The following is a 26,888-nucleotide window of genomic DNA, read 5'->3' as shown; positions in this document are numbered from 1 at the left end:
GGGTTATATTATAAAAAAAAAATTGAGGATTGGAGAAATTACTCAGTGGGTAAGGGTACCTACCGCCAAACTGAATGACTGTCTCTCAATCCTCAGTACCTACACGGCGGTAGGAGAGACCCAAGCTTTGCAAGCTGACCTCTGACCTCCACAGGTACCCTGTGGCATAATGGTGTTTTGTGCAGGCTTATATACACAGACATATAAATAAATGTGATCACATCTATTTAAAAATGATGCAGTTTTTAAAAAGATAAGAACGCAATTCTTGACAGGTGGTGGCAGTGGTGACAGTGGCTTTAATCCCAGCACTCAAAAGGCAGAGGCAGGCAGATCTCTCAGTTCGAAGGCAACTTGGTCTACAGAGTGAGTTCCAGGACAGTCAGAGCTATACAGAGAGACCCTGTCTTGAAAAACCAAACCAAACCAAACCAAACTGAGACCACTCTTTGCCCAAGTATAAAATGTATGTGACAAGAATTTTATTCCTCTCCTCATTTAATAAGGTGCTGGCTTATAGACAATTCCTCTAGGCTCCACCCAAAAACTACCTGCGCGTCTACCTGCCAGGCGTGAGCTAGGCCTGTAAGAAGACTGCCCCTTACCACACTGTCTCCCCTTCTTCATTCTTTCTCCATCTTTCTCTTTCTGTTTCCATATGTTCCTCCCCCTTCCTTTCTTCTCTTTCTTTCTGCTGCCCCCCCTTTCTCTGCCTCCATATTTTTCCAGATCCTCTTCCCTCCCCCCAATAAACTCCCTTTATACTAGGTCTGTCACCCAGCGTGATTCCTCAATGCCTTAGCCGTTCTGCCAGGTATTCCTTCCCCTGCACTAACCCTCCCCCGGCCCCCTGCTGTAATTATACCAGTTTATACCACCTTATAAAACACAACACAAGAAAGATGCTAATTACTAGTTCAAAGAGAATTCAAAACAAGCAAGTTGAGTGTATCTGGACCAGTGCTTGCCTGGAATGCCTAACTTTGATCTCCAGCACCAAATAAAGAACACTTGGGCTTGTCTTAGGTAAGATTGCTATTACTGTGACAAAACACCTTGACCTGAGCCACTTGGGGAGGAAGGGGTAGATTTGGCTTATGTTTTATTGTCAAAGGAAGTCAGGACAGGAACTAAAAACATGGCAGGAACCTGGAGGCAGGAGCCGGTGCAGAGGTCGTGGAGGGGTGCTGCTTACTGACTTGCTCAGCCTGCTTTCTTACAGAACTCGAGACCACCAGCCCAGGGATGGCACCACTGAAAATGGGCTGCGTACACTACTGGAAGAGATGAGTAATTACCAATCCCACTCAGCTAAGAACCCTGCAAGCTGCGACGCTGACCTGTCTTATAAGATATATGCCCTGGTGCTATGGTGGCATGAGCAGTAAGGGAAAAACCAGTCACTTTTCGACTGGCCTGAAGGCCTACCCAGTGAAATGGAACCCATGTTCGACAGTCACTGAGGCCAAGAACCTGTGCTAGATATGCCATGGACCCTAGGGGAAAGCCTACGACTGCTATCCTGCCAAACGAACTTAACGGTGAAACGAATTAATTCTACACGCAGGGATCAGCACTCATTGGAGAAGGTGCGTCTTGCAGTAGATGGTGGCAATCAACAGAGACCCACCACTGGAGAATGTGGGAAAAGAAGGCCTGGGAATGCTCGCTCCTAAATAGGCTGACTCATTACCTTCCTCTGCTTAAGCCAGACAAAATTCAAGCATGGAGGAAGGGAGGTGGCCACCGGGTCCCAGTCCCAGCTAAGGAGCCCTTGACATTTAATTGCTGCTGGGAAAGGAAAGTCGATCGATTTTCTTCAATGTTGTTGAGATTATTAATCCCAATCCCTGATCATTCAGTTCCCGGATAAAGGACACACGCAGCCTTTAATTTACGATAAGCCTTAAATAGCCAAAGAGCGAGACAGGTATCTATCCTCCATGGTATTAGTGTATATTTTGCTATTGATAACCCTGAGTTATTACTTACTATGTTTTATCTGGGCTGCTCTTAACTCCAATTGGCCAGCCCTCAGGGCCACATTCTTATGGCTCACCTAACCCATGGCAGTTTCTCCTTCCTTCCTTCACCTTCTCCTCACCTCATAGGTCTCCTCCAACCCCAAGCCCAGGAATCTTAAACTCCACCTATATCTCTTCAGCCCAGCTATTGTCCGTTGGCATCTTTATTTGTCAATCAGAAATAACTTGGGGCAGGGTCACATAGCATCTCTTGGGTCTATGTGCTGACTCCAGGTCTGGTGGGTTCACCCTTAGCATTACAGTGGACAGCAAGACCAAACCTCAATACTTCAATGGAGAGGAGCTTGGTGTTTTTTTTTTTTTTTTTTGGTTCTTTTTTTTTTTTTTTTTCGGAGCTGGGGACCGAACCCAGGGCCTTGCGGTTGCTAGGCAAGCGCTCTACCGCTGAGCCAAATCCCCAACCCCTAAAAAATATATACTTAAAAAAAGCAACAAATAAATAAATACAAAATATACCAAAGCACAAAAAACCCCTCAAGAAAACCAGTGTGTGTGTGTGTGTGTGTGTGTGTGTGTGTACACAGCTATATTTATAACCCTATATACACAGCCATCAGAAAGGCTGAGATGAATTTCAATATAAGTGAGAAACTACATGATACCTGATATCACCACACAGAGGATCAACCCCAGCTTTTCCGACTGAGACTCCTTTGCATATCTGTGGACAGGAGCCAGTTCTGTTCGCATCAGTATTGTGCAACTGTGAAACACCAGAAATAGTATAAGGTGGGGGTGGCGAGGAAGGAACACTAGGAGTTTTGTTTCTTTTGGCACAGGGTGTCACTATGCAGCCCTGGCTGTCCTGGTACTTACAACGTAGACCAGGCTGGCCTTGACCTCACAGAGATCTGCCTGCCTCTGCCTCTGCTCTTGAGTGCTGGGGTTAAAGGCGTGCACCACCAGGACCAGGCTATCGAAAGCATATATTAGCATGAAGATGCCGTAGTAGATAGCTATCTTTTCTTTTTTTAAAGATTTATTTTTTTTTCTTTTTTTTTCGGAGCTGGGGACCAAACCCAGGGCCTTGCACTTGCTAGGCAAGTGCTCTACCGCTGAGCTAAATCCCCAACCCCTTATTTATTTTATGTATATGAGTAGTACACTGTCACTGTCTTCAGACACACCAGTACAGGGCATTGGATACCATTACAGATGGCTGTGAGCCACCATGTGGCTGCTGGATTTGAACTCAGGACCTCTGGAAGAGCGGTCAGCGGTCTTAACCACTAAGCCATCTCTCCTGCCCCTGTTATTTTCTTTAAAGGCCTATTTTTAATCATTTGTGTTTATCTGTGTACGGCTGCCTGCGTTCAGAAACTGTCCTGGAGTTAATGGGCATTTGTAAGCCGCCCAGCCTGAGTGTTAGCAATGGAAATCCAGTCTTCAGGAAGAGAAGCAAATACTCTTAAGCACTTGAGCCAATTCGCTAGCCCAGCCTTGAACTTCTGACCCTCTTGCCTCTCTCTCAGGTGCTGGAACTCCAGGGCATACCGACACACTTGGCTTATACAGTGCTGGGATTTGAACCCCAGGTCTTTCTGCCTACTAGGCAAAGACCGTACCAACTGAACTACATTCCCAGACCCGAGTAGGGCTGTGCTTGAGCGGAAGACCTCAGGTCTCTGAGAAAGATTCTCCCACCTGCTCAGCGGCACTTACAGTAAACACCTAAAAGCTCACGCCGTATGTTATGATAGAAAAGACAAATTTGGGTTCTAGTGCCAACTGTCCAGCGGAAAACCAAAACCACCATGTAATCGTGCAAAGCAAAAGAGAACTGAATTCTGCAAACTCGTTTCCTGTGGGAAGGTATTATTGAGTGGGCGTGGCTACACGGCTGTGCGTAGCGGCTAGATTTGGAGTGGGTGGGGCATCACAGAATTCTTGGCAGTGGAGTTCCCAACTAGCATAGTCTGGGTGCTCAGTGAACCCCAAGGGTCTTCCTGTCTCCAGTTCTGCAGCACAGGGATTGTAACATGCAGCGCCACATCTGGCTCTAAATGTCTGTTTGCTTGTCTCGTCTATCGGGGTTTTCTATGGTTGGGAGTGCCACGGCATACATGTGGAGGTCAGAGGACAGCTCTGTGGAGTTGGTTCTCACCTCTGGCCTTTATGTGTGTTCCAAGGACCGAACTCTCCGGTTGCTAGGTTGTGCGGCTGGTCCTCTGTTCACTAAGCTAGCTCACTGGTCTCCATGCCTGGCTTTGAACATGGATCCTAGCGATTTGATTCAGGTCTTCGTGCTTACCAACTGGGCCCCACCCCAAGCCCTGCGTCACGGTGTGCTTTTCTTTTTCCTTTTTTTTTTTTTTTAAACATAGGTCTTACTGTGTAGCCTTGGGTGACCTCAAGCTCAGCAATCCTCCTGTTTCGGTTGCTTAAACTACAGGCATAGATGGCCAGGTCTGGGTAAACACACACACACACACACACACACACACACACACACACACTTAAAGAGAGGGTTTTTGTTTAGCCCTGGCTGTCCTAGAACTCGTTCTGTAAACCAGGCTGATATCCACCTGCCTCTGCCTTCTGGGTGTTGTTGGGATTAACATGCATACTACCATGCTCAGCAAAATGTACATTTTTGTTGTGTAATCTTTTTATTTCCAGTCTGTCGATTGAATCCAGAGCCTTGTCCATTCAAGGCAAATGACCTACCGCTGAGCTACAGGCCAACTGCTTTAAACTTTGTAGACGATGCCAGAGATGGGGCCATATGTCAGGTAGCTTAGTTCATGCAAAATAAGCTATAAGCAGAAAATTAAAGGGATCGCAGCAGTGGCTGTGAATGAAGCTGGATTTGGAGAAGGTGAATTTTGTGGATGTGACAGAGGCGATGTTAACCAAAAGAGCAACTGTCTTCCTACCAGAGCTCTGAAAGTTGTCCCAGTGTCATTCTTGTTTCACAAGTGGGACTTGGGCTGAGGATGCAGATGGAGGGATTTCCCCAAAATAAAAACAAGGAAGCAAAACTTAAACAAGGACGTCTGTGGTTAAAACCAGAAATCCTGAGACAGGATGGAAAAATTCCAGTATAGAACACGTAGAAGGTGAGATATGCACAAAGGAGTATATGGAAATAGTTGTCAGCCTGATGATATAAATTTGAACAGTAATTAATATGAGCTTTGCACGAGTAATTCCTATTTAGGGAATCGTAATGAAATAAAACCCAATGTCTCATCCAGCCACAGTCTCTCCGCCGAGGGGTGACTTATGCATCAGGCTAGTGGTTAGTCGGGGTTCTAGGATGTAGCCCAGACACTGGGGCAAGGCTCCCCACATCACTAACAGGGAGTCACCTGTGACTCAAGAGCCTCTGTGCCCGTCCAGTCCACGCCCCACTGCGCAGGAACACCGAGAGCCGCTCGCTCGTTCTTGCTCATAGGTAGCGTGCGCCTCCTACTGGCCGTCCGCCTCTACGCAACTCGGTCCCGCCCCCTCACCCAGGCTCAACGCAGGGCGCATGCTCCTCCCTCTTCGCCCCGCCCACCCCCAGCACGTAGGCTTCTCGCGACATCCGCCTAGCGGCCGCCGGGATATCGCGATAAAGGCTTATTGTCTCGCGCGAGCGTGCCCAGCAGACGGATTTCGGGCAGCTGTGGCCGGGAAGAGGAGTTGCATGTGTCGCTTCAGCTGGCGGGAGCGGAGGCGGCGGGGGCTGTGCGACCGGCTGGGTAACGAGCGTTCGCGCTGCTGTGGCTTCTGAGGAGCTGGTGGAGCGTCTTAAGGGCAGCCGAGGCGCTGCCTGAAGGAAGGGGGCCGGGCCGAGCGTCTCCACGCCCGCCCACATGGGGGCCTCCTGTGGCGTTCCCGGGATCTCCCCTTAGCCTCAGCCTCCCTATGGGCTACCGGTCCTTTTCCTGGTCCTGGCCCGATTTTATCTCTCCAGGCCGTGGCACTTCCATTCTCGTCCCCTGGCTCGGTCTCTTTCGGTATTTTGCTGTCGCCGCACCTTGCATTCTGGGCACCCTCGAGTGACTCGCCCCTGTCCTGCAGAGAGATGTCTGTACCTTTAACTGCAGTTTTGCATCCCTCCCATATCAACCTCAGACCTGCCCGGTCTTTGTAGAAGTCACCCACCCCAATTATTTGCCCCCTACCGCTTCCTCTTTTCCTCTGGTGTCCCTTTTGCCCCTGCCCCCAACTCTGAGCCTTCATGGCCCATTTATTCTTGCTGCCTTGTAAACCCCTGGACCAGGTAGATAAGCCTGCAGTTGATCATTAGTGAATCTAATGAGACTCGTGTCCTTTTTTTTTTTTTTTTTAATAGAATCAAAACCGCTTTGGTGTTCAGGGATCCATGGTGAAAGCTAAGACTGCACCCCAGTGCCGCTTTACGGGGTCGAGCTCCCAGATCGTGAAGTTGTGTCGTTTTGTTTCCAGGTTTGTGAGATGGCTACTGACATTTCTGAATCCAGCGGGGCTGATACGAAGAACAGTGCCAAGCTAGATGCGGATTACCCTCTCCGAGTCCTTTATTGTGGAGGCAAGTGTTGGAGTGACTTGCTCACTGATTTTTTATTTTTTTTTTTTATACCCAGTATTGACAGCTTCACATTTGGTCCTGTTACCTCCCCCAAATGTCTCTGTGGTTGGGTGGATTCTTAGTTGAAGAGGGGTGGGCCTAGTGAGGACCCATGGGTTATTAGAAGTATGGAAAAGCTGAGGAAGTGAAATGTTAGGAGGAGAGGCAGGGCCTGGAGATGTTACTTAGTGGCACAGCACTTGTCCAGAAAGTTCAAAACCTCTAGGTTCAGTCCCAGTACTGGAGTGAGGAGGGATCTGGTGAGGGGAGCTTGATGTGGGACTAGAATCTTGAACAGGTTTTTGGGTTTTTTGTTTGTTTGTTTGTTTGTTTTGTTTTATTTTTTTGTTTTTTTGCCCCATTACATTTTAATTTCATTTGTGCTTCTTACGTGTACTTGTGTTATGGTCCATGTGTGGATGTCGAGGACCTTTTGTGAGCCTTAGTTATGTCTGCCATGTGGATCCTGGGATTGAATGCTGGTCCTCAGGCTTGGCATCAGATACCTTTACCCATGAGCTCCTTGAGCAGCTTTCAAGTCTTACAGTACAGGGAGGGTGTTGGTTAAAGAGTACATAGAGATGAGGTCGGAGTGATGCGTAGCGTGACAGTCTTGGGAAAGTCTGGTTTGAATAATATGATGGGGTTTTTATGTGTGTATATGTGTTTGTGTGTGGACGTGGCTATGTGTGCTTGTGATGCCAGGGGTTAGAGTCGGATGACCCCCTCACTCACTCCGTTGTGTTGTTTCTTAGAAAAGGTCTCTCACTGAATCCGGCATTCCTAATGAGCTGGACTGGCTGGGTAACAAGCACTGTGGATTCTCGGCCTCCCCAGTGTTGGGGGCTGTGGTCCTGGGCCTCAGCCTCTCCAGAAACATGCTCCCTGTCCCGAGGCTCCATCACCAAGGAAAGGCAGGCCCTGTCTCTAGTCATCATACACTTGTTTTTTATTGTTGTTAGTTTTTGGTAGTCTTGGTCAGCCTGGAACTTCGATCTACCTGACTCTGCTCAGAGTGTGGGGATTAAAGGTATATACCATCTTGCTTTTTTAAATGGGTTTGTCTGTATACCTGAGTGTATGTCTGCACCACATGTGTGCAGGAACCCATGGAGGTCAGAAGAGAGCATTGGATCCCTTGGAGCTGGAGTGTCAGGTGGTCTGAGCCACCAAGTGGGTTCTAGGGATCAAACCTGGGTCTTCTGTAGAATAGTAAGGTTAACTTTAAAGTTGGTTAACTTTATTTTAGAGAATCTATGTGGTAGCCATGGTTAAATGCTGGGTCCTCTGCATGGAGATTCTGTTTGAGTTTTCACAAGACAGTCTGTAAGCTCCTGATAAGGAGATTTTAATAAACATGGTCTCTTTCCAGAGGGTCAGGTAGCTTAGAATCAAAGCTGGCCTTGGCGAAGTTGATGAGGTGGCTGTGTAGTCTTGACTGAAGTACAGTGGTCAATGTCAGTATCAGCTTCCTGGACATAGAAGCCAAGGTGGCGCCAATGGCCTTTTTGGTGGAGATGAGATAAACCAGCACAAGGCTACAGCAGCCTGTTCCTTTTATGGGGTGTGTAGTTCCTGCACCCTTGGTAACCTCTCTGTGTGAGGACGGTGGAAAGCTTGGATGGCAATAGCTACCCTTGGAGCTAACTTCAGACCGTGTGACTGTCGTAGTCGCCAGGAGCAGGAAATGCCTCGACTCTGGTCTCCTGAGTGTGCTTCTGCCTCAGCACTGATCCATAGGGGCTGTCCCCAGGGAAAGTCAATATTCTGATCCCTTCAAGGGCGGGGAGAAAAGGTCTCTAGAGACTTGGTTCTCATGTCGTTGACCAAGTGGCTCATCTTGGTGTTAAGCATTCACTCCTTGCCTTTGGTCTTCACTCCATGAATAAAATACTCCTGTGGCCTCAGCCCTGGACCCTATCACGAACCAGAAACTTCTGCCAAGGCCTCTGAGAAAGTTATAATGGCCTCCTGAGAGATAGTGGGAGGTGCTTAGGAAAGGAAGGAACACAGTCTAGACATGTTTGCTGGCTTCCTAAGGGGCCATCAGGGTAGCTCGGGGAAAGCATGCTTGCCGAAAGGCCTGACCTCCAAATTTGTTCTCTAAATTCGATTTAAAGGAACACACATTGTAATCCTTGCATTCATAAAGCTTAGGCCTGAAGATCTCAAAGTTCCAGGCCAGCCTGGGCTATGTATAGTATACTCTGTCTCAAAACTTTTGAAAGGAAGGGAAGGGACAGAAGGTAGAAAGGAAGAAATCACATAGAACTAATTGATTGAGTTTTGCTATGATATTGGTTGTGAGAAGTTATGGGCTAGAGTATGCTTTCTGACTTAAATACTTCCTAGGTATGTGGCCCTAGGCAAGTTACCTGGTTTCTGTAAGATTTAGAGATTTGTGTCTTAAGGTTTGCGAGATGAGGAAAAAAAGAGGACATATTAAGGTAGATGAGCCCAGCATGGTGGCAGATGTCTAATCCCAGCATTCAGGAGACAAAAGCAATCTGGCCTGGTCTACAAGCAAGTTCCAAGCCAGCCAAAACTACAGAGTAAGACCTAGTTTCAAAAACAAGAAGCAAAACCAAAATATATATATATATATATTTTTAAAGACAGATGATTAATTCAATATAGTGTTTTTCAGACCGGGTGTCTCTATGTATCCTGGCTGGCCTAGAGCTTACCGTACAGACCAGACTGGCATCGGAGTCACAGAGCTTCTCCTGCCTCTGCTTCTACTATTAGCTCATAATTTTCTCCTTCCTTCCTTCCTTCCTTCCTCCCTCCCTCCCTCCCTCCCTCCCTCCCTCCCTCCCTTCTTTCTTTCTTTCCTTCCTCCCTTCCCTTCCTTCCTTCCTTCCTTCCTTCCTTCCTTCCTTCCTAAGATTTATTTATTTCATGTATGTGAGTACACTGTCACTGTCTTCAGACACACCAGAAGAGAGCATCAGATCACATCTCTCCAGCCCATAATTTTTTTCTTCAAAAAAATTATTTTTTTTTAAGACTGGGTTTTTCTGTGTAGCCCTTGCTGTCTTGGAACTTTATCCGTAGACCAGGCTAGCCTCGACTCAGAGATCCCTAGGTTTCGAGTAGGAATTAAAGGCATGTACCACCACTCCTAGCTTCAAGATAGTTCTTAAAGCTTGTTTGCCAAATGCAGTTAAGAACTGTTGGGCTTGGGGAAGGGGAATTGTGATGAGATATATTTTATGGAAAAAAGTTTCAATTGAAAAGAACAACCATTGAACCTTTGAGATGGTTCAGCAGGCAAAGGCAGTTGCTGGGGAGTCTTACAATCTGGTTGGAACCCCTGGACCCACAATGTGGAAGTAATGAACCAACTCTTTTTTTTTTTTAACGATTTTATTTATTTTATGTCTGTGAGTACACTGTAGCTATCTTCAGACACACCAGAAGAGGGCGTCAGATCTCATTACAGAAGGTTGTGAGCCACCATGTGGTTGCTGGGAATTGAACTCAGGACCTCTGGAAGAGCAGTCAGTGCTCTTAACCCCTGAGCCATCTCTCCATCCCATGAACCAACTCTTGAACAGCTACAGCACATCTGCCTGTGTACACACATAATAAACTCTATGAGATCAAGCAGGGCATGGTGGCGGGGTCTGCAGTTCCAGCATGTAGAGGCAGAGAAAGGAAAGGTGTTGCAAGATTGAGGCCAGCTTGGGCTACAGAGTAAGACCCTATCTTAAAAAACAAAAAACAAACAAAACACAGCTCACTTTTAGTACCAGCATCCAAGAGGCAGAGGCAGGCAGATCTCTGAGTTTGAGGCCTTGTTTGCTTGCTATTCATTCATTCATTGATTCATTCATTGATTCATGATTTTATGTGTATGAATGGGTGTTGTACTTATGTGTATGTCTTTGTAACACTTCATTGTCTGGCACTCACAGAGCCAGAAGGCATTGAATCCTTTAGAACTAAAGTTATAGATTGTTAGAGCCATCATATCAGTTTTGGGAATCAAAATGCTGTCCTCTGGAAAAGGAGTTCATGTTCTTAACCACTGAGTCATGTCTTTAACTCGTGGATTTACTTTGTTTTCGTTTACGGTACACGTACCTGTCTGTGGGTGGTGTCCGCAGCCTGGTGTCTGTGCTCTTCAGCCCTACTTTTCCAGCCCATTTGTGTCACCTTAAAGTATTCTTTTTTTGTTTTTTTATTATTTTTTTTTTCCAGAGCTAAGGACTGAACCCAGGGCCTTGTGCTCGCTATACAAGTGCTCTACCATTGAGCTAAATCCCCAACCCCTGTTTTTTGTTTTTAAGATAGGGTTTACCATGTAACTTTGTCTGGCCAAGAACTCAGTGTACTCTAGGCTGGCCTCTGCTTCCCAGCTGCTGGTATTAAAGGTGTGCATCACCACCCTTTGCTAGATTTAAGGAGAAAAAAGGTCGTGTAGCCCAGGCTGTCCTTGAACTTGCTATATAGATGATGATGACCTTGAACTTGCGATCATCTTGTTCTGCCTACTGAGCACTGGCTTCAGCTGTATGCCACTGTTCCAGTTTATGGAGTGTGAAGTAAGGGTCAAGCTCAGAGTTTCCTGGGTTAGAGAAACAATCAACTGATGTATAATCCTCTAAAGTAACTTTTGAAAAGGTGACACTATTGATTCTGTCCCAGTAATGAGCAGTTTCTAATCTTTTGTTACTGTTTTTATTTTCATTTTATTGTGTATGTGTGAGTGTAGAGCTCAGGACAACTTTGGAGAGTTAAACCCCCCCCCCCCCCCCCCCCTTTGAGGAGTTCAGTAATTGATCTCAGGTAATCAGGCTTAGACTGACTGCAAGTGTCTTTACCTGTCAAATTGTTCTGTTCCCAGTCTTGGCCTATTTGAAAACATGTGCTTTTTTTCATTTCCCTCCCTGAGTTTTATACTGGTATTACAGATACTAAGGGAAGAGGTGCTTCTAAACTCCAGGGAGTTTGAGATCTACATGTGTAAGAAACACTTGGGAGTACTGGGCTCACTTGTAAAGGAGATTGCCACCAGGCCTAATGGTCTGAGTTCAGTCCTTGGAGCCTACATGGTGAAAGGAGAGAATCACTTAGGGAATAGAAAACACTGAGTTAACTAACACTGATGCAACTATAAATCGGGAGTCAGGGATGGAAGGGTCTCTGAAGAGTGCAGTAAGGAGGGGACAAGGAAATGGGCTCTGTGCAGCCCCGGCTCATAGGTAGTATGGGATAGTTTCTTGTGACACAATAGGTTTTATTGATCACCTATGTGAGTCAATGATACAGTGTGTTTTCTGTGGCGCCAGGCTTAGTAAGCCAGGCCTGTAGGGCAGAGGCAACAAAAGATACATTTGGAGTTCTGCATTAGCATGTTACGGTAATGGGCTTCATCAGCTAGCTTGGTAGGAAGGCCATGGCATTCCTGCTGGGGTCCATGTCACAGTGCCTCAGTAACTGACATGGTACATCTGCATACGCTGCTGCACTAGGTTCTGGGAAGGACTGGAAAACAGCAAGGCTCTGGCTGTCTCCACATGTAACTTACACTGAGTGGCCGTCAGCAAGGGGGGTGTATACGGTGTAATTGGTAGCAGAGGGAAGCGATATACACATCTGGGACAGTCACAGTGGTGGGGAAGGGGAGAGGTTCTTCCTGTTGCAGAGAGTTGGAGGAGACGGTAGAGGTGAGCACAGTTGGTAGGAATTGGAGGGAAGGTAGAATTCAGGCAGGGACAGAGAGCAGATAGGCCAGGTAGACGAGCAGGAAAAGGGTAGGAAAGGATGGGGAACGCACGTTGGCAGGTATTGCAGTGTGCTTGATAGTGATCTTCGAAGTAGGAGCAGAAATCGAAACAATGGGGTCCAGGACCAAAGTGTGGGGACTTGGTTCTTAGCTGCTGTAGGTCACTGAAGATTTTTGAGCAAAAAAGCTATGTTCTCCTGTGGCTTCACTACTGGCAGCAGGATTAAAATTGGAAGAGGTAAGCTTAGTCAACGACCCGCCTATAGTAAGATTTTGTCAGAACTACACGGGGCTTTAGAAGAGTGATGTAGTGACATGGTATGAACCTATAGTCCCAGCTGCTTGGGAAACTGAGCAAGATCTTTTGAGACCAGGACTTCCAGCCTAGCCTGGGCAGTAGTGTTGTGTGGCTCTGTCTCTTTGTCTCTTTCTCTATTTTTATTTGAGTCTCTGTGTTTATGCTGCATCGTGGGTGCTCACAGATGCCAGAAGAGGGCACCAGCTCTCTTGGAGCTAGAGTTACAGATGGTTGTGAGCCCAATACAGGTGCTGAGAACCAAACTCCCATCTTTGCAAGAGCATAGGTGTGCTAAAGTGCTGTGCCACCTCTCCAGCCCCGGACCAAGATACGAGTTAGAGGACACTGGTCTCAGCTCTCGGCTAGAGACCTAGCAGGGATTGAGAGAACAGCTCGAGTTTATTTAGAAGACATATTCTGTGCTTCTGCTCTGTGCCATTGTGTCTCATGCAGAGATGTGAGTAATACGCAGTTGTCTTGAGGAAGAGCTCAACTTAAAAGTTTGATATTATGTCAACTGACTATTGTCTTCAGATCAAAATGTCAGACTATTGTCATTTAAAATAATTGTGTATCTTTTTACCTTGGAAACCTACAGAGCAATATTGAAAAGTAAGTGGTAGAGAAACTGGTGAAGGCAGACAAGCAGGCGCATGCTTGTAACCTCAGCACCCCAGAGGCTGGGCAGCAAGGCCATGAAACTGAAGCTAGCATGTGCTGCCTGGCAGATAATCAGAGTTCTTGGAGTGTTAAGAGAGGGAACACCCTCAAGTAGAATATTTGATGGAGAAATAGAAGAGGTGGTGACACATAGGTGACTTTAAAAAAGGAGAAAGAGAATCGCTGAAAGGAGCAGATGAAGTGCTCTATCAGCTAGAAAGTAGTTAGGAGGCCTGTGTTCCATGGTTCTGACCTCTCGTCTTTTTTCTCTCCATCTAGTCTGCTCGTTACCAACAGAGGTAAGTCCTGCTCGGTGGGTGGGGGTTCTCTCTTTTCCCTGCATATGAGATGACTCTTGGCGTCAGAGCTAATCTAAGAACTTGTTTTTCATTTCCTGTCGTTTGATAGTGTTTCAATTCTCTTAGTGAACTTTGGATCAGAATACTTTGTGTGTATGTGTGCATGCGTGCGTGCGTAACATGTTCCACAGTGCACTTGTGCAGATCAGAAGACAACTGGAGTCACTTCTCTCCTGTCCTGTGGGTTCCTGTATCAAATTCAAGCAAGCTTGGTGGCAAGCACATGAGCTCACTGAGCCATCTTGCTGATCCTGGATCAGAATAATTTTATCTTACAGATTAGGTTTCCAAGTCATCCATGCACTGTTACTTGCTTGTTTTTTAATCAGGGTCTTAGCCAGGTGCTCACCTTAGGTCTTTAATCCTAGCACTCAGGAGGCAGAGGCAATCGGATCCTTTGGGGCCAGCCTCAAGAACAGAATGAGTTCTCGGACAACCAGTACTTACTACACAGAGAAACTGTCTCAACCAAAAATGAATGAATGTTGGAGGATCTTACTATGTTGCCCAGGTTATCCTTGAACTCACGTGTTCAAACAATCCTCCTGCCTCAGCCTCCTGAGTAGCTGTGACTACAGATGTCCTTTTTTCTAAAAAAATTAAATAAAAAATAGTTATGTATTTTTTACATACATGTACCTGCATGAGTTATGTGTGTTGTGTGCACACACAGTGCCCTTAGGTCAAAGAAGGCAATGGATTCACTGGAAATGGAGTTACAGATGGTTGATTGTAGGTGCCAGGACCAAAATCCAGGTCCTCTGCAAGAGCTATAAATACTCTTAACTGCTGAGCATCTCTTGGCTGTAGGTTTTAGATTTTTGTGTGGAATTCGTGAGTGGTCAGATGATGGAAGCAAAATAACTTGAAAGCCAAGGTGTACATGCTTGAGTCGAAGAAGAATGAGGGGTAGTAACTGTATAAGGCTTCCTTCAGCCAAGCTCTGTAGAAGGCCTGCCCTCCCTCTCGTTTCCCAGACTAGGTGGCCTCACTGTGTGGTTTATGGCTTTGACCTCACAGTCCTTGGCCTGATCCTCTTGAGTGCTGGGCTTACAGGCCTATGTATGCCTTGCACCTGGCTGTTACTCTTTCCAATGACCGACCCTTCTGCTTGATGGAGAAGGAAACAGCTGTCCTGGGGAGGTCCTGGTCTGGGTTTTTATTTCTTATGGGATATTTCCTACTTGAATTTCAGATTTCCTGAGGATGAGGTAGGTGAGGCTGAGCCTGGTGACGTGGAATTCCAGCACTCCACAAGCCAGAGGATTTAGATTTAGAGGCTTCCCTGGCCACACAGTGAGACAGAAAGAGTGTGTGTAGTTTATTATTCTTTGTGTAGGGAGTATGTGGGATGGTTTTTAATGAAATTGTACTGATTGAAATGTATGATTTCTTAATTGGTTTTTTTTCTCTTCTAGTACTGTGAATATATGCCTGATGTTGCTAAATGTAGACAATGGCTAGAGAAGAATTTTCCAAATGAATTTGCAAAACTTACTGTAGGTATGGACCTTTTTCTTGTTTTAAATACTGTTTTTTTTTTTTCCTTTAAGTTAGAATTGTATTGAACAAATACACGTGGGTATTTTAAACATAAGAAAGTTTAGCTGGGGGCGTTTAAGAGATGGCTCAGCAGTTAAGAGCTCTCACTGCTCTTGTTCAATTCCCAGCAATCACATTGTGGGTTACAAACATTTGTAATGCACTTGCTGCCCTCTTCTGGTGTGTCTGAAGACAGCTACAGTGTGCTCATATACATGAAATAAATAATTCTTAAAAACAAAAACAACAACAAAAAAGAAAGTTTTGCTGGCCCTAGTGGTGAAGGCCTACTGCCCAGTTTTATGGCAGGCTGTGGTTGGACAGTGATGTCAAGACAGCTGGGTGTCTCAAGACCCCGACTACAAAGGGAAAAGAGACTGTAGGTACAGCTTAGTGGTAGGGTGCCTACTTAGTATGTGCAGGGCCCTGTTTCAATTCCTAGTCCTGACAAGAAGATAAGAGAGACCTCTTACAGGATATTGTGAAACATCACCAATCTCCGTTACCTTTAAAACTTTGAATTCTGAGAGCAGATGGATCTTTATATCAACTGGTATCAGAGTGAATGATTTAGGAACAAATACATACTCACATTTTTATTTGTTTTTTAAGACACGCTCTCACTATCTGGCCTTAGCTGGCATTGAACTCACGGAGATTCACCTGCCTCTTTCTAGAGTGCTAGGATTAAAGGCATATTCCACCACAGTTGGGTATATTTACATTTATCAAGAGCATATAGATGCCATATGCTGTTTGAGGGCCTGAGGACAAATCAGTGGGAACCAGTTCTTGAAGGGGAAACAAATCAATAGTGTCCAGACAGTGGTGAGCAGGAATGAATGGGGAAATGAGTTGTCTCAGGCTGGCAAGGTGGCCTGGGGGGTGGCCTGTGGGTAAAGCTGCTTGCTGCATAAGCCAGGGGACCTGCAGTTCTCTGGAATCCATATAGAAGTGGAAGGAGGAAACCAACTCCATACAGTCCTGTAATCTACACACATACATGTATGTACACATAAATAAGTCTTAAAAATATCTGGGGAGGTTGGGAGTAGGGTACTGGTGTATAATCTCAGTGACTAAGGTGAGAAGACCACACCTGACAGCTGTGCAGATTCATGGCCGGTCCGGATAACCAGAGAGTCGGAGACCAGGTGCTGTAGTGACACCTTATTTCAGTGAGACAACAAAGACTGAGAATGACATCAGTGGTGGGGGCGCGGTAAGAAGTGGTCAGAGAACTGTTTTGAACAGCACATTGATGAGGAAGAGGGATTATAGAGTTTAATATATAGAATATAGAGTTTAGGTTCAGGTATCTCAGAGTGGGATTGGTGGTGCTGGAGTGTCACAGACAGGAGGACATCTCTTAGCTCCTGTGATGGCCTCTCATAAGCTTGGTAAAACAAAGGTAGTAGCTGGAACAAGACAAAGCCAAGGCTGGAAGCAGGCCTATTCCACTCTAGTTCGTCCCATGGTGTCCTCGCTTTGCTGCTCAGTTTTCATATTTCCATGGAGCAAACCCCTTGTCCTTGGTAAGTAAGGCCTTTGCAGTAACAGTCACGTACTTAGTCTCTTCCTTGGGAACAACGCTTGAGCCTTGTCTTGTAATCAGCCCTTGCATTTTTGGCCCTGAGCATCGCCTGCCTAGACCGTGACTGTGACTTGGAGAAGTGTGTTTGCCGAAGTGCTTCCGCTCCAACTGAAGGGCAGCGAGTTGAGATAGCCGCTGACAGGATGAGTCCTGGGAGGCACTTGGTCTGAAACTAGGTGTCTGACTGGCAGGTCTCTGAGGAAGATGAGAACTCGTGAAGGAACTATTGTTTCATTTGTGGGGCAGCAAGTCAGCTTTATAATTTAAGTACTTTAATGAGAAATGAATTGATCATCTTTTTCTTTTTGAAACATGGTCTCATTAGCCCACGAGTCACTGTATATCAAGCCTGGCCTCAAACTCCCTATCCTCCTGCGCCCACTTCCCAAATCATGGGATACAGGGATATGCCGCTGTGCTTCTGGCTAAATACAGTTCCTCCCCAATTGGCTACAAGGCTGGTTTCTTTTATGAACATTGACATTTTATTGAGTCCTTTGTTTTATCCCTGTGGCTCTCTACTGCAGCTGCCACGTTAATAACAGGTCGTTTATATGGTATTTTTGTTTCTATCTTAACGATACGGGTTCTGTTTTGTTTTGGAGACAGTCTCACCATAACTCTGACTGGCCAGAACTTGATAAATGTTGAAAGGAAGAAAGAAAAGAAAAAAAAAAAGGAAAGAAAGAAAGAGAAAGAAGCTTCCTTTTTTTCCTTTTTTATTATTACTTTGAGATTTTATTTTTATTTTATGTGTATAGATGTTTTGCCTGCATGTTTGTCTGTGCACACCATGTGTGCCTGGTGCCTGTGGCGGCCAGAGGAGGGTGTAGGGTCCCTGTGAGCTGGAGTTACAGTCACAATCATACAGCCACCATGCAGGTGCTGGTTCTCAAACCTAGCTCCTCTGGGAGAGCAGCTGCCCTTACTTGCTAGGCCATGTCTGTAGCCCATAAGAAATTTTGATCTGAGTGTTGTACTTCCCTTCCACGAGGCTAAAAAAGAATCATGATTTGTGGGCTGGAGAGATGGCTCAGCGGTTAAGAGCACCCGACTGCTCTTCCAGAGGTCATGAGTTAGTTCAAATCCCAGCAACCACATGGTGGCTCACAACCATCTGTAAAGAGATCCGATGCCCTCTTCTGGTGTATATGAAGACAGCTACAGTGTACTTATATATAATAAATAAATAAATCTTTAAAAAAAAAAAAAAAAGAATCATGATTTGTGAACTAGGCATAGTGGTGCATCCTGTAATCCTGCTACCTGAGTGGCTGAGGCACAGGCTTGTGAGGTGTTTTATGTTCTGTTTTTTAGATTTTTGAGACATGGTTTCATTATGTAGCCCTGTCTGTCCTGGAATTCACAACAGAGACCAGGCTGTCTAGTCATTTAGAGATCCACCTGCCTCTAAGTGATGGGATTAAAGGCCTGAATCACCATACCTGGCTTTGTTTTGTTTTTGTTTTGTTTTGTTTTGTTTTGTTTAAACTTTTTTTTTTTTGAGTTAGGTGTGTGCACGGTTATGTACAGGTGACTGAGGAGGCCAGAGGTGGCAGGATCCCCTTGGAGCTGGAATTAACAGTTAGAAGCTACGTGATGTGAGTGTTGGAAACTGAACTCTCTTCAAAAGCAGCAAATGCTTTTAACCTCTAAACCATCTCTCTAGCCCTGTTTTATATTGAAACAGATTTCACTAGGTAGTCCAGGCTAGCCTGATCTGCTATGCTATCTGGAAAAAAAAATTCTAGCCTAGTTTGATAGCCCATGCCTTTAATCCTATTATTCCTGGGGCAGATACTGGCAGTTCTGAGTTCAAGGCCAGCCTGGTTTACAAAGTAAGTTTTGGAACAGCAAGGGCTACATAGAGAAATGCTGTCTGGAAAAACAAACAAACATCCTAAACCAAGTGAAGTGATATTCACCTTTAATTCCAGTATTCAGCGGCTAGTAGATACGAGATTGAGGGCAGAATCAGTCCACCCACCCACCCACCCATCTACCCATCCACCCATCCACCCACCCACCTACCCATCCACTCACCCATCTACCCATCCTTCCATCCACCCACCCACCCACCCCATCCATCCATCCATCCACCCACCTACCCATCCATCCACCCATCCACCCACCCACTCACCCCATCCATCCATCCATCCACCCACCCACCCATCTACCCATCCATCCGTCCGTCTACCCATCCTTCCATCCATTCGTCCGTCCAATACCAAATCTTAATAATTTTGTTCTTTATTACCATCGCTATAGAAGAGACCTAAAACAATAAACTTATAGGGAGAAAAGGCTAATGTGGTCCATGACTAATCCTAATGACCTCAGCCCTTTGCTGTGGCCCTGTTGCTCTACCTGTGCTAAGGTAGCAGGAGTCATTCACGATTGGGGAAATGAAAGGAAGAGACTGGCTCCCATTGTCACCTAGGTGAAGCCCCCAATGACTGTCTCTTTCTAGACCATGGTGCTTCTGACTTGATGCAACCCCGTGCCCCACCCCTAAAAACAGGGATACCTTCTTGAGGGCTCAGTCTTTAGTACCTGGCCTTTGAAGGACAGGTAGCCACTTACTATGACACTTTAGAGTTTAGTTTCATTAGAGTGGGCTGTAGCCATTTGCATTTTAGGTACTTTAATCAGCTAGTGGCTTGCCTTATGTTCAGAAGTGAATTTTAAAAACATTTAGTGTTACATAGGAGTGTGTATCTGAGTGTGTATCTGAATGTGTCTGTGTGAGAGAGGTGTGTTTGTGTGTGTGTAGGTCAGAAGACAGTTTGTGGAATCTGCTGTTCCAGGGAAGAAACTCACATTGTGAAGCTTTGAAGCAAGTGCCTTATCCATTGAGCCATCGCAGTAGTGCAGCCCTGCTTGGTTTTGTAGACAGGCAGGCTATGCAGCTGAGGATCCTTGAATGTTTTATTTGTGTGTGTGTGTGTGTGTGTGTGTGTGTGTGTGTGTGTGTGTGTGTGTGTGTGTGTGTGTGTAGCTTTTGTTTTGTTTCTTCTGACAGCCGAAGAGTTTATTGGGAAGATGGAAGGAACCCACAAATGCAGTGGACACAGAAAAAAAATGACCTCAGCAATACTGAGCAGGGGACTTTTGACTCGCCTAATTTTGGGTTGGTCAGTCTGAAGAAAGCAAGGATGTTGTTGGCCTAGAACTGTTGCAAGGCATGTCCTGAGCTGGCCTTGAACTTGCTGAGACAGCCCACCATGTGGGCTGCTAGTGGGGAGTCTCCTTAATTCCTGATTTCTCCTTCCCTTCTCTCAGAAGTCACCCTAACTGCTCCTAGGGGACTCAGGGAAGAGGCTGTGGGTAGCAGTCCCAGTGCCTCAGAGGGGAGTCTATGTAAGGTGCCACAATAAAACTTTACCAGTGGCAGAGATCTAGGGCATGAGGCACCCATTTGGTGATGGTGTGTATCTGTGGAGCCTGCCATGAGTGAGGTAGCATCTGTAACATAAAACGTGGGGCTGTTAGTGCTGCGATTCCTGCTGGGACTGTAGTTGGGAAAATGTCTGGGGCAGCTTTGCCTTTATTAGAGGAAGAGAACCATCTAAGGAATCCTTGGCAGGCTCCGTGTCAATTTGAGACTCTTGATTTTTCTGCCACCAGTGTCTGCCATAAGATGTACACTATGGAGGAAGCCATTTGTCAGCTTTAAGAGTTCAAGAAGTAAACTGGGCATGGTGGTACACACCTTTAATCCCACCTCTTGGGAGGCAGAAGCCAGTGGATCCTTGAGTTTGAGGCCAGCCATATTTACATTGAGTTGCAAAACAGCCAAGGCTACACAGAAACCTTCTCTCAAAAACCATAAAAAGCAAATAGAAAAAAAAAAAATTTAAGTTGGCCATTGAGTTTCTTTGATTGTAATCTTATGGGGAACCTTAAGATATAAGGTTAATGAGAAAAAAAAATTGACATCTTGGTTAACAAAACTTTTAATAGGATGAGGCATAACTTTTTAGCTGGCGGGATTGTGTAGCAGAAACATGAGAATCCTGTACAAGGCTTATTGGCAGCCTTTTACTAGTAAGAGATGCCTCTGTTAGTAGTCCTCAAAATAATAAAAAATAAAAAAATAGAAATCCAAGACAAGTTCCCCAAAAATGATACAGTCTAGAGGTTTTGATCAGGTTTCTTTTCTTTGTCAGTTAAATAATTTAAAAAACAGGAAAAAATCTGGTAGCAGTAGAGAATTCTCAAGTACTACAGACAATCAGCAGTCGTAGGATAGCGTTTATTGGGAATGAGGAGACACCTGCCACAGACACACTTGGAAAGCCAAACATCCAAGCCTTGCACTTCTGATCCTCCTGCCTCTACCCTCTACCTCAGTGCTGGAATTAAAGTGGGGCAGAACCCAGGGCTTTGTGCATTCAAGCCTGAGCCACATCCTCAACAGGTGATTTTTTTTTTCCTTTTTAAAAATATATTCGTATAAAATGATGTTCATGCTTTTCTGTTTCATTATTCTATCCAGAAAATTCACCCAAACAAGAAACTGGAATTAGTGAAGGCCAAGGACCAGTAGGGGAAGAGGAGGAGAAGAAAAAACAAAAAAGAGGTAAGGCCAAGCCCACTTTTGATTTATGCAAACACCCCTTCCCTTCATAGACGATAGGAGAGTGAATAGGGCTGTGAGCTGAAGAGCATCCGCCTGCTGACGAGCCAGGCGTGGCGGCTCACGCTTGCAATGTTGGTATTTAAGAGACTAAGGCCAGCAGACTCCTGGGAATTCCAGGCCAGCCTCAGCTACATAATGAGACTCTGTCTCCAAAAAAAGAAAAACCTAGCTGGTCACGGTGGGACACACCTTTAACCTCAAAACTTGGAAGATGGAGGTGAGTGGATCTCAGTGAGTTGCCAGGACAGCCAGGGCCATGCAGAGAGACCCTGTCTCAAAGGGGAAACAAAATTTACTCAGAGTACATGCATGTTTGCCCTATGTGCATTTAAGATGCAGCCAGCCTGCTGCAGGCTCCTCTCTGTTGAAATGTTACTTACAAAACGCTCTCCCTCTAAGACAGTCTTTACGCCGGAGCATCCGTCCCCTATCCGCCTCTTCCTCGCTGTTTTGTGACTAAAATCAGCTCATACTTTTTTTTTCTCGAGTTATCTTTATTTTATGTGTGTGGGTGTTTTGCCCGCATGTGTGTGCACCATAGGCATGCTTTGCCCATGGAAGATAAACAGCTGGAGCCACATCTCTGAAACTGGAGACATGGAGGTGTTAGCAGTCGGGCGGGTACTGGGAACCAAACCTGGGGTCATCTTAGAAGCATCAAGTGTGCTTAACCGCTGAGCCATTTTTCCAGCCTATTTTAAAGATTTTGCCCTCCCCTATCTTCCCCTGGTGCTGGGCATTGAATCTAAGGCCTTCTACATGCTACTTCAAGAGAGATCTCTGCCAGGAGTATTTCTACCTTTCCTTCACTGTTAAACTGAACTGAAACTGTGGTAAAGGTCATGAGAGTTGGTATTGCTAAATAGGCAGAGCACATGAACCTCTCTGCTGTGAATCCTCTGGCTTGTCTGTCTGTGTAGACTCTTCTTCCAGGCAGGTGTCCCTTAAAATGACTTCCCAGGCCCTGTCCTAGGTCCTCTTACCCTTTTACTCTCTGTCCTGTCTCTAACGTGTGCTACGGTATAGACCTGTCATTCTTAAATCTATACCTCTGTATCTGGCCCCTGTGAAGCTGGAAATGTGCATGGTCCCCACAGATACCACGTCGGAAGCGCTTCCAAAGTTAAACTGACTGAGTCCTGAATTGATCTCTTATTGTCCCCCTTTTGGCAGAGGTAGCACAATCATCTTGTCATCTAACCTGGAAACCCACGAGCTGGGCTGGGCTCTGCTCTTTGATAGTCCTAAACCTGCTCACCCCCACCCACCCCTACTCTGACCAGCAGCTGTTACGGATGCCACATTGGGTTTCTATTTTGATGAGTTTCTGCTGGAGTGAATGCAGGAACTGTATTTGCCTCTCTTCCCACTTTACTCTCATAGACCCACCCTTCACACTACAGCTGACATGATCGCCACAACTGTGAATCTTTCATTCTTTCTCTCTTCAGTGACTTTGCTTTGCCCAGTGTAGTCACGCCTGAGCTTGGCTCCAGTTCCATACTGACTTCTAACGTCCTGTGCTACGTACCCTTAAGCATTCTCCAGTAAGATACACTGTGCTGCTTCCTAGATGTAGTGTCTTTTCTCTTGGACTGAATACATGTGTGTCTTATACCTGTCCAGCCATTTGTCTTCTCCTGAATACTCTGTTCTTTAATACTCACTTAGAGGTCACTTCCTTTAGGAAACATTTCCTGTTTTTGTGGTGGTGGTGTTGTTTTTAATTTATTTATTGTGTTGGGTGAAGGCAGCTCACACTTTTAATCCCAGCACTCAAGAGACAGAGTCACGTGAATTTCTGAATTCCAGGACAGCCTAGGTTGTACAGAAAAACCCTGTATTGAAAAACAAAACAACTGTATATATTTATTGTATGTGGAAGGTTATATAAATGTGTGGGGGTTGGAGGACAATTTACAGGAACCAGTTCTTTCCTTGTTATCATGTGGGTTCTGGGGTTTGAATTCAGGTCATCAGGCTTGGCAGCAAGCACCTTTACTTGATAACAAATCCACAGACCCATTGGTTGTGGTCTTACTAAACAGGCCAGGCTGGACTTGAACTGAGTGCTGACACTATAGGTCTGCACCACCATGTCTGGTTTAACACCCCTCCACCACCTCTCAGTTTAATAGACTGTGAGTCAGGAGGATGGGAACTGTGTCCTGTTTATCTTTGCACCCTCGGTCCTTAGTGTGGTGTGGTGCCAGGCACATAGTAGGTACCAGTTGATAAATGTTTATTGGATAAGTAGCCTGGGTAATTTTGTATTATAAAAGAACTTTAAAACAAAGCAGAAGACTCAGTATTGTGTAGTGTTTTATAACTGTGCAGAAGGAAGCCATTGATGTGAGCTTTTTCTTAATGAAGGTGGAAGAGGTCAAATAAAACAGAAGAAGAAGACAGTACCACAGAAGGTCACGATAGCCAAAATCCCCAGAGCAAAGAAGAAATACGTGACGAGAGTGTGTGGCCTTGCAACTTTTGGTGAGTTGAGATTTAGTTTGTTTCTTTGTTTTTAGCCTCGGCTTAGATGTATATGCTTAGATGTATATGTATCGGCTTAGATGTATAAACTGGAGTCTGTTCATGAAATGTCACAGCTCCGCTCTCTGCTTGTTCTTGTCATTTGGGGAAACTGTATCCCCAGCTTCCATCCGTATATTTCTATATGCCAAAAGATACTAAAGAAGGTTTCGCATTTTCTTTTTAATATGTATGGGTGTTCACCCACAGGCATGTCCGTGTACCATGTTCTGTCTGATGCAAGAGGGTGCCGGGTTCTCTGAAACTAGAGTCACAGGCAGTCGAGAGCCACCATTGGGTGCTTTATACTTTGAATCAGACCCAGCGCGTCTACAAGAGCAGACAATGTTCCTAACCCTGAGTAATCTATCTTTCTAGCTCTTGTTCTAAAAAATATTTTTTTTAGAGAAGACCTTGTTCTGTAGCCCAGGCTAGCTTAGAACTTGCTGTCCAGTTCAGGCGGTCTACCTACCTTGTTTCCTAGATGTGGGAATATAGGCACGTGCCTTGTCCAGCTCGTCTGGTGGTGTTCTCTGTTGTTGCTTTACGGTTCTGTGTTGTCTTAAAGGCAGGATTGCCAGGTAGGTGGTGCACCCCTTTAATTCCAGCACTCAGGAGGCAGAGGCAGGCATATGCCAGTCTGGACTACATAGGGAGTTCTAGTGCAGCCAGGGCTTTATAGTGAAGCCTTGCCTCAGAAACACAGCAGCAACAACAAAAACAAAGAAAAGAAAAAAAGACTGAAACTGTAATGTCTCAGGCTGGCTCTGCTAGTAATGAAAGATGTCCTTGAACTTCTGAGTCTCCTGCTTCCACCCCTAGGTCCTGGGTTCTGGGAGCGCACCACCCCGCCTAGTTTATGTGGAGACTGAAGTGAGGGCCTCCCAAAGAGTCCTTGGCAAGGACTTGTCTTACTCATCTGATCTCCAGCCCCTGGTCTTGCATTTTTAGCTGATTTTAGAATTAGCATTTAGGGGTTGGGGATTTAGCTCAGTGGTAGGCAAGCGCTAGGCCCTGGGTTCGGTCCCCAGCTCCGAAAAAAAGAAAAAGAAAAAAAAATTAGCATTTAAAGTCTTTTGTAGAAAACACTAACACATTCCCCTCACCTTTTTTTGCTGATTTTTGCTTGGCTTTTGTTTTTGAGATGCTATCTTGCTGTGTTACCTTGACTGACTTCAAACTACTTCTTAGCTTCTTAAGTATCTGGGGTTGCAGGTATGTAGTGCCCAGGTCTTCTAAGGGATTACTGCTTGGATCTTTGTAGAGTGCCGAGGGTAGATAAAATTCAAAACTGCCCAGGACTGCTCCTATTTCTCTACCAGTCTTTTGTGAGAGGTTGAAAACTAGTCCATCTTTAGGAATTGACAATTAGAGGTGAGGGAAGGTGGGTAACAGTGTGAAGGTTTGTTCAAAGCCCTTCACTGCTAGATTTAAACTGTTGAGATGGCACAAACCTGTAATCCTGCCATGTGGGAAGCTAAAACAGGAAGGAGGAGTGCAGAGTCAAGGCACCTGCACTTAAATATAAAGGTCTGCTTCTCTGTTTTCAGCTTTTCTAGGAAAGAGCTTAAGCCTCATGAATGTGATGCTTGAAAGTTAGATGTTCGTGTTTGTTTGTTTGTTTGTTTTTGAGACATGGTCTTTCTTTTTTTTTTTATTTATTTATTTATTTTTTTTTATTAACTTGAGTATTTCTTATATACATTTCGAGTGTTATTCCCTTTCCCGGTTTCCGGGCAAAACCCCCCCCCTCCCCTTCCTTATGGGTGTTCCCCTCCCAACCCTCCCCCCATTGCCGCCCTCCCCCCATAGACTAGTTCACTGGGGGTTCAGTCTTAGGAGACATGGTCTTTCTATGTGGCACTGGATGTCCTGGAACTCACTGTGTAGACCAGGCGGGCCTGTAACCCAGAGATCCTTCTGCCTCTGCCTTCTGAGTGCTGACATTAAAGGTGTGAGTTACCATACGCAGCCATTTTGGTCTTACTATGTGATGGAATAGCGTGGAGGATGCTGTTTTACGTCCTGGGACTATATGACCTTGAACATACACGTTAAGAGCTCTGCGTGTGGCGTATAGTAGTTTTAGTTATTCCTGGGGTAGGGGGTCATTAAGACCATCTGTTAAATGGTTTTAAAATATAGATGGAATTCAAAATGAAGAAATACCTTTGTTTTACAATTCCAATTAAGCTCTCCCCTTTCTTTTTCTAAAACAAACAAACAAACCAAAACAGAAATTGATCTCAAAGAAGCACAAAGATTTTTTGCTCAAAAATTCTCCTGCGGTGCCTCAGTAACAGGGGAGGATGAGATCATCATTCAGGGAGACTTCACAGATGACATCATCGATGTCATTCAGGAAAAGTGGCCAGAGGTAAGCGCATAGGATGCATTACCCATAGATGCAAGTTTTTAAAACAAGTCACTTCCTTTCTTTCTTACTTTTTGCCACAATTCATGAAGTTGTTTTACCTGTGTCTTACAGGTAGATGATGACAGCATTGAAGACCTTGGAGAGGTGAAGAAGTGACTCAGAAGTCATGTTTCTGACTGTGACCTGAGAGTTGACATGGCCAACAGAGGAGAGGCCTTTCAGAAATATATACATATGTACATATGTGTGTATATATATCCTACAGTAAAGCTGTAGACTCCTCGTCCTTGGCGTCCTTACTGTTCTATACAGGCTGCTTGGTTGGTTGGTTTAGGGGTTTTTTTGGTTTTTGTTTTTTTTTGTTTTTTTTTAAATTGCCAAAGTCTGAAAAGTGAGAGAGAGGTAGTGTGCCATGCTTATGCATGAATCTGAATTTAGTCAAATAAAACATTTTGGTCATTTGGTATTGATTTTTTTCTCTTTAATTTTTTTATTTTAGGGAAACACTATAGATTGTCCTTCCACTTGGTGCTGTCAATGGGACCCAGGGCCTTGCGCATACTGGGCAAGC

The 26,888-nt window shown here is 45.3% G+C and overlaps 1 protein-coding gene and 1 long non-coding RNA gene across 6 annotated transcripts; one reads left to right on the top strand and one right to left on the bottom strand.

Moving 5' to 3' along the window:
* Positions 1–5,636: 5,636 nt before the first annotated feature.
* Positions 5,637–26,787, top strand: Denr (density regulated reinitiation and release factor). 5 transcript variants are annotated; one of them, XM_087579304.1, is made up of 8 exons: positions 5,637–5,989; positions 6,441–6,543; positions 13,554–13,573; positions 15,052–15,136; positions 21,268–21,351; positions 23,785–23,901; positions 26,178–26,317; positions 26,429–26,787. In XM_087579304.1, the coding sequence occupies exons 2-8, from the start codon at positions 6,450–6,452 to the stop codon at positions 26,471–26,473; spliced, it is 585 nt and encodes a 194-aa protein (XP_087435430.1). In that variant the 5' UTR covers positions 5,637–5,989; positions 6,441–6,449; the 3' UTR covers positions 26,474–26,787. The 5 variants fall into 5 exon arrangements, with proteins under 5 accessions (XP_087435430.1, XP_087435434.1, XP_087435432.1 ...); NM_001115046.2 differs by having other exon boundaries at positions 5,663–5,731; positions 26,429–26,599; XM_087579308.1 differs by lacking the exon at positions 26,178–26,317 and having other exon boundaries at positions 5,637–5,731.
* LOC148002320 (uncharacterized) lies at positions 18,212–21,225 on the bottom strand. The gene is made up of 2 exons (XR_015634802.1): positions 18,931–21,225; positions 18,212–18,873 (listed from the first exon to the last, which is right to left on the bottom strand). It is a non-coding gene; the product is annotated as an uncharacterized LOC148002320 (long non-coding RNA).
* Positions 26,788–26,888: the final 101 nt, after the last annotated feature.

Source organism: Rattus norvegicus, chromosome 12 (assembly GCF_021556685.1).
Source record: "Rattus norvegicus strain SHRSP/BbbUtx chromosome 12, alternate assembly SHRSP_T2T, whole genome shotgun sequence".
In the NCBI taxonomy this organism is placed as follows: domain Eukaryota; kingdom Metazoa; phylum Chordata; class Mammalia; order Rodentia; family Muridae; genus Rattus; species Rattus norvegicus.
The sequence above is the reverse complement of the archived record's forward strand: the minus strand, read 5'-3'. Positions and strand labels throughout refer to the sequence as shown.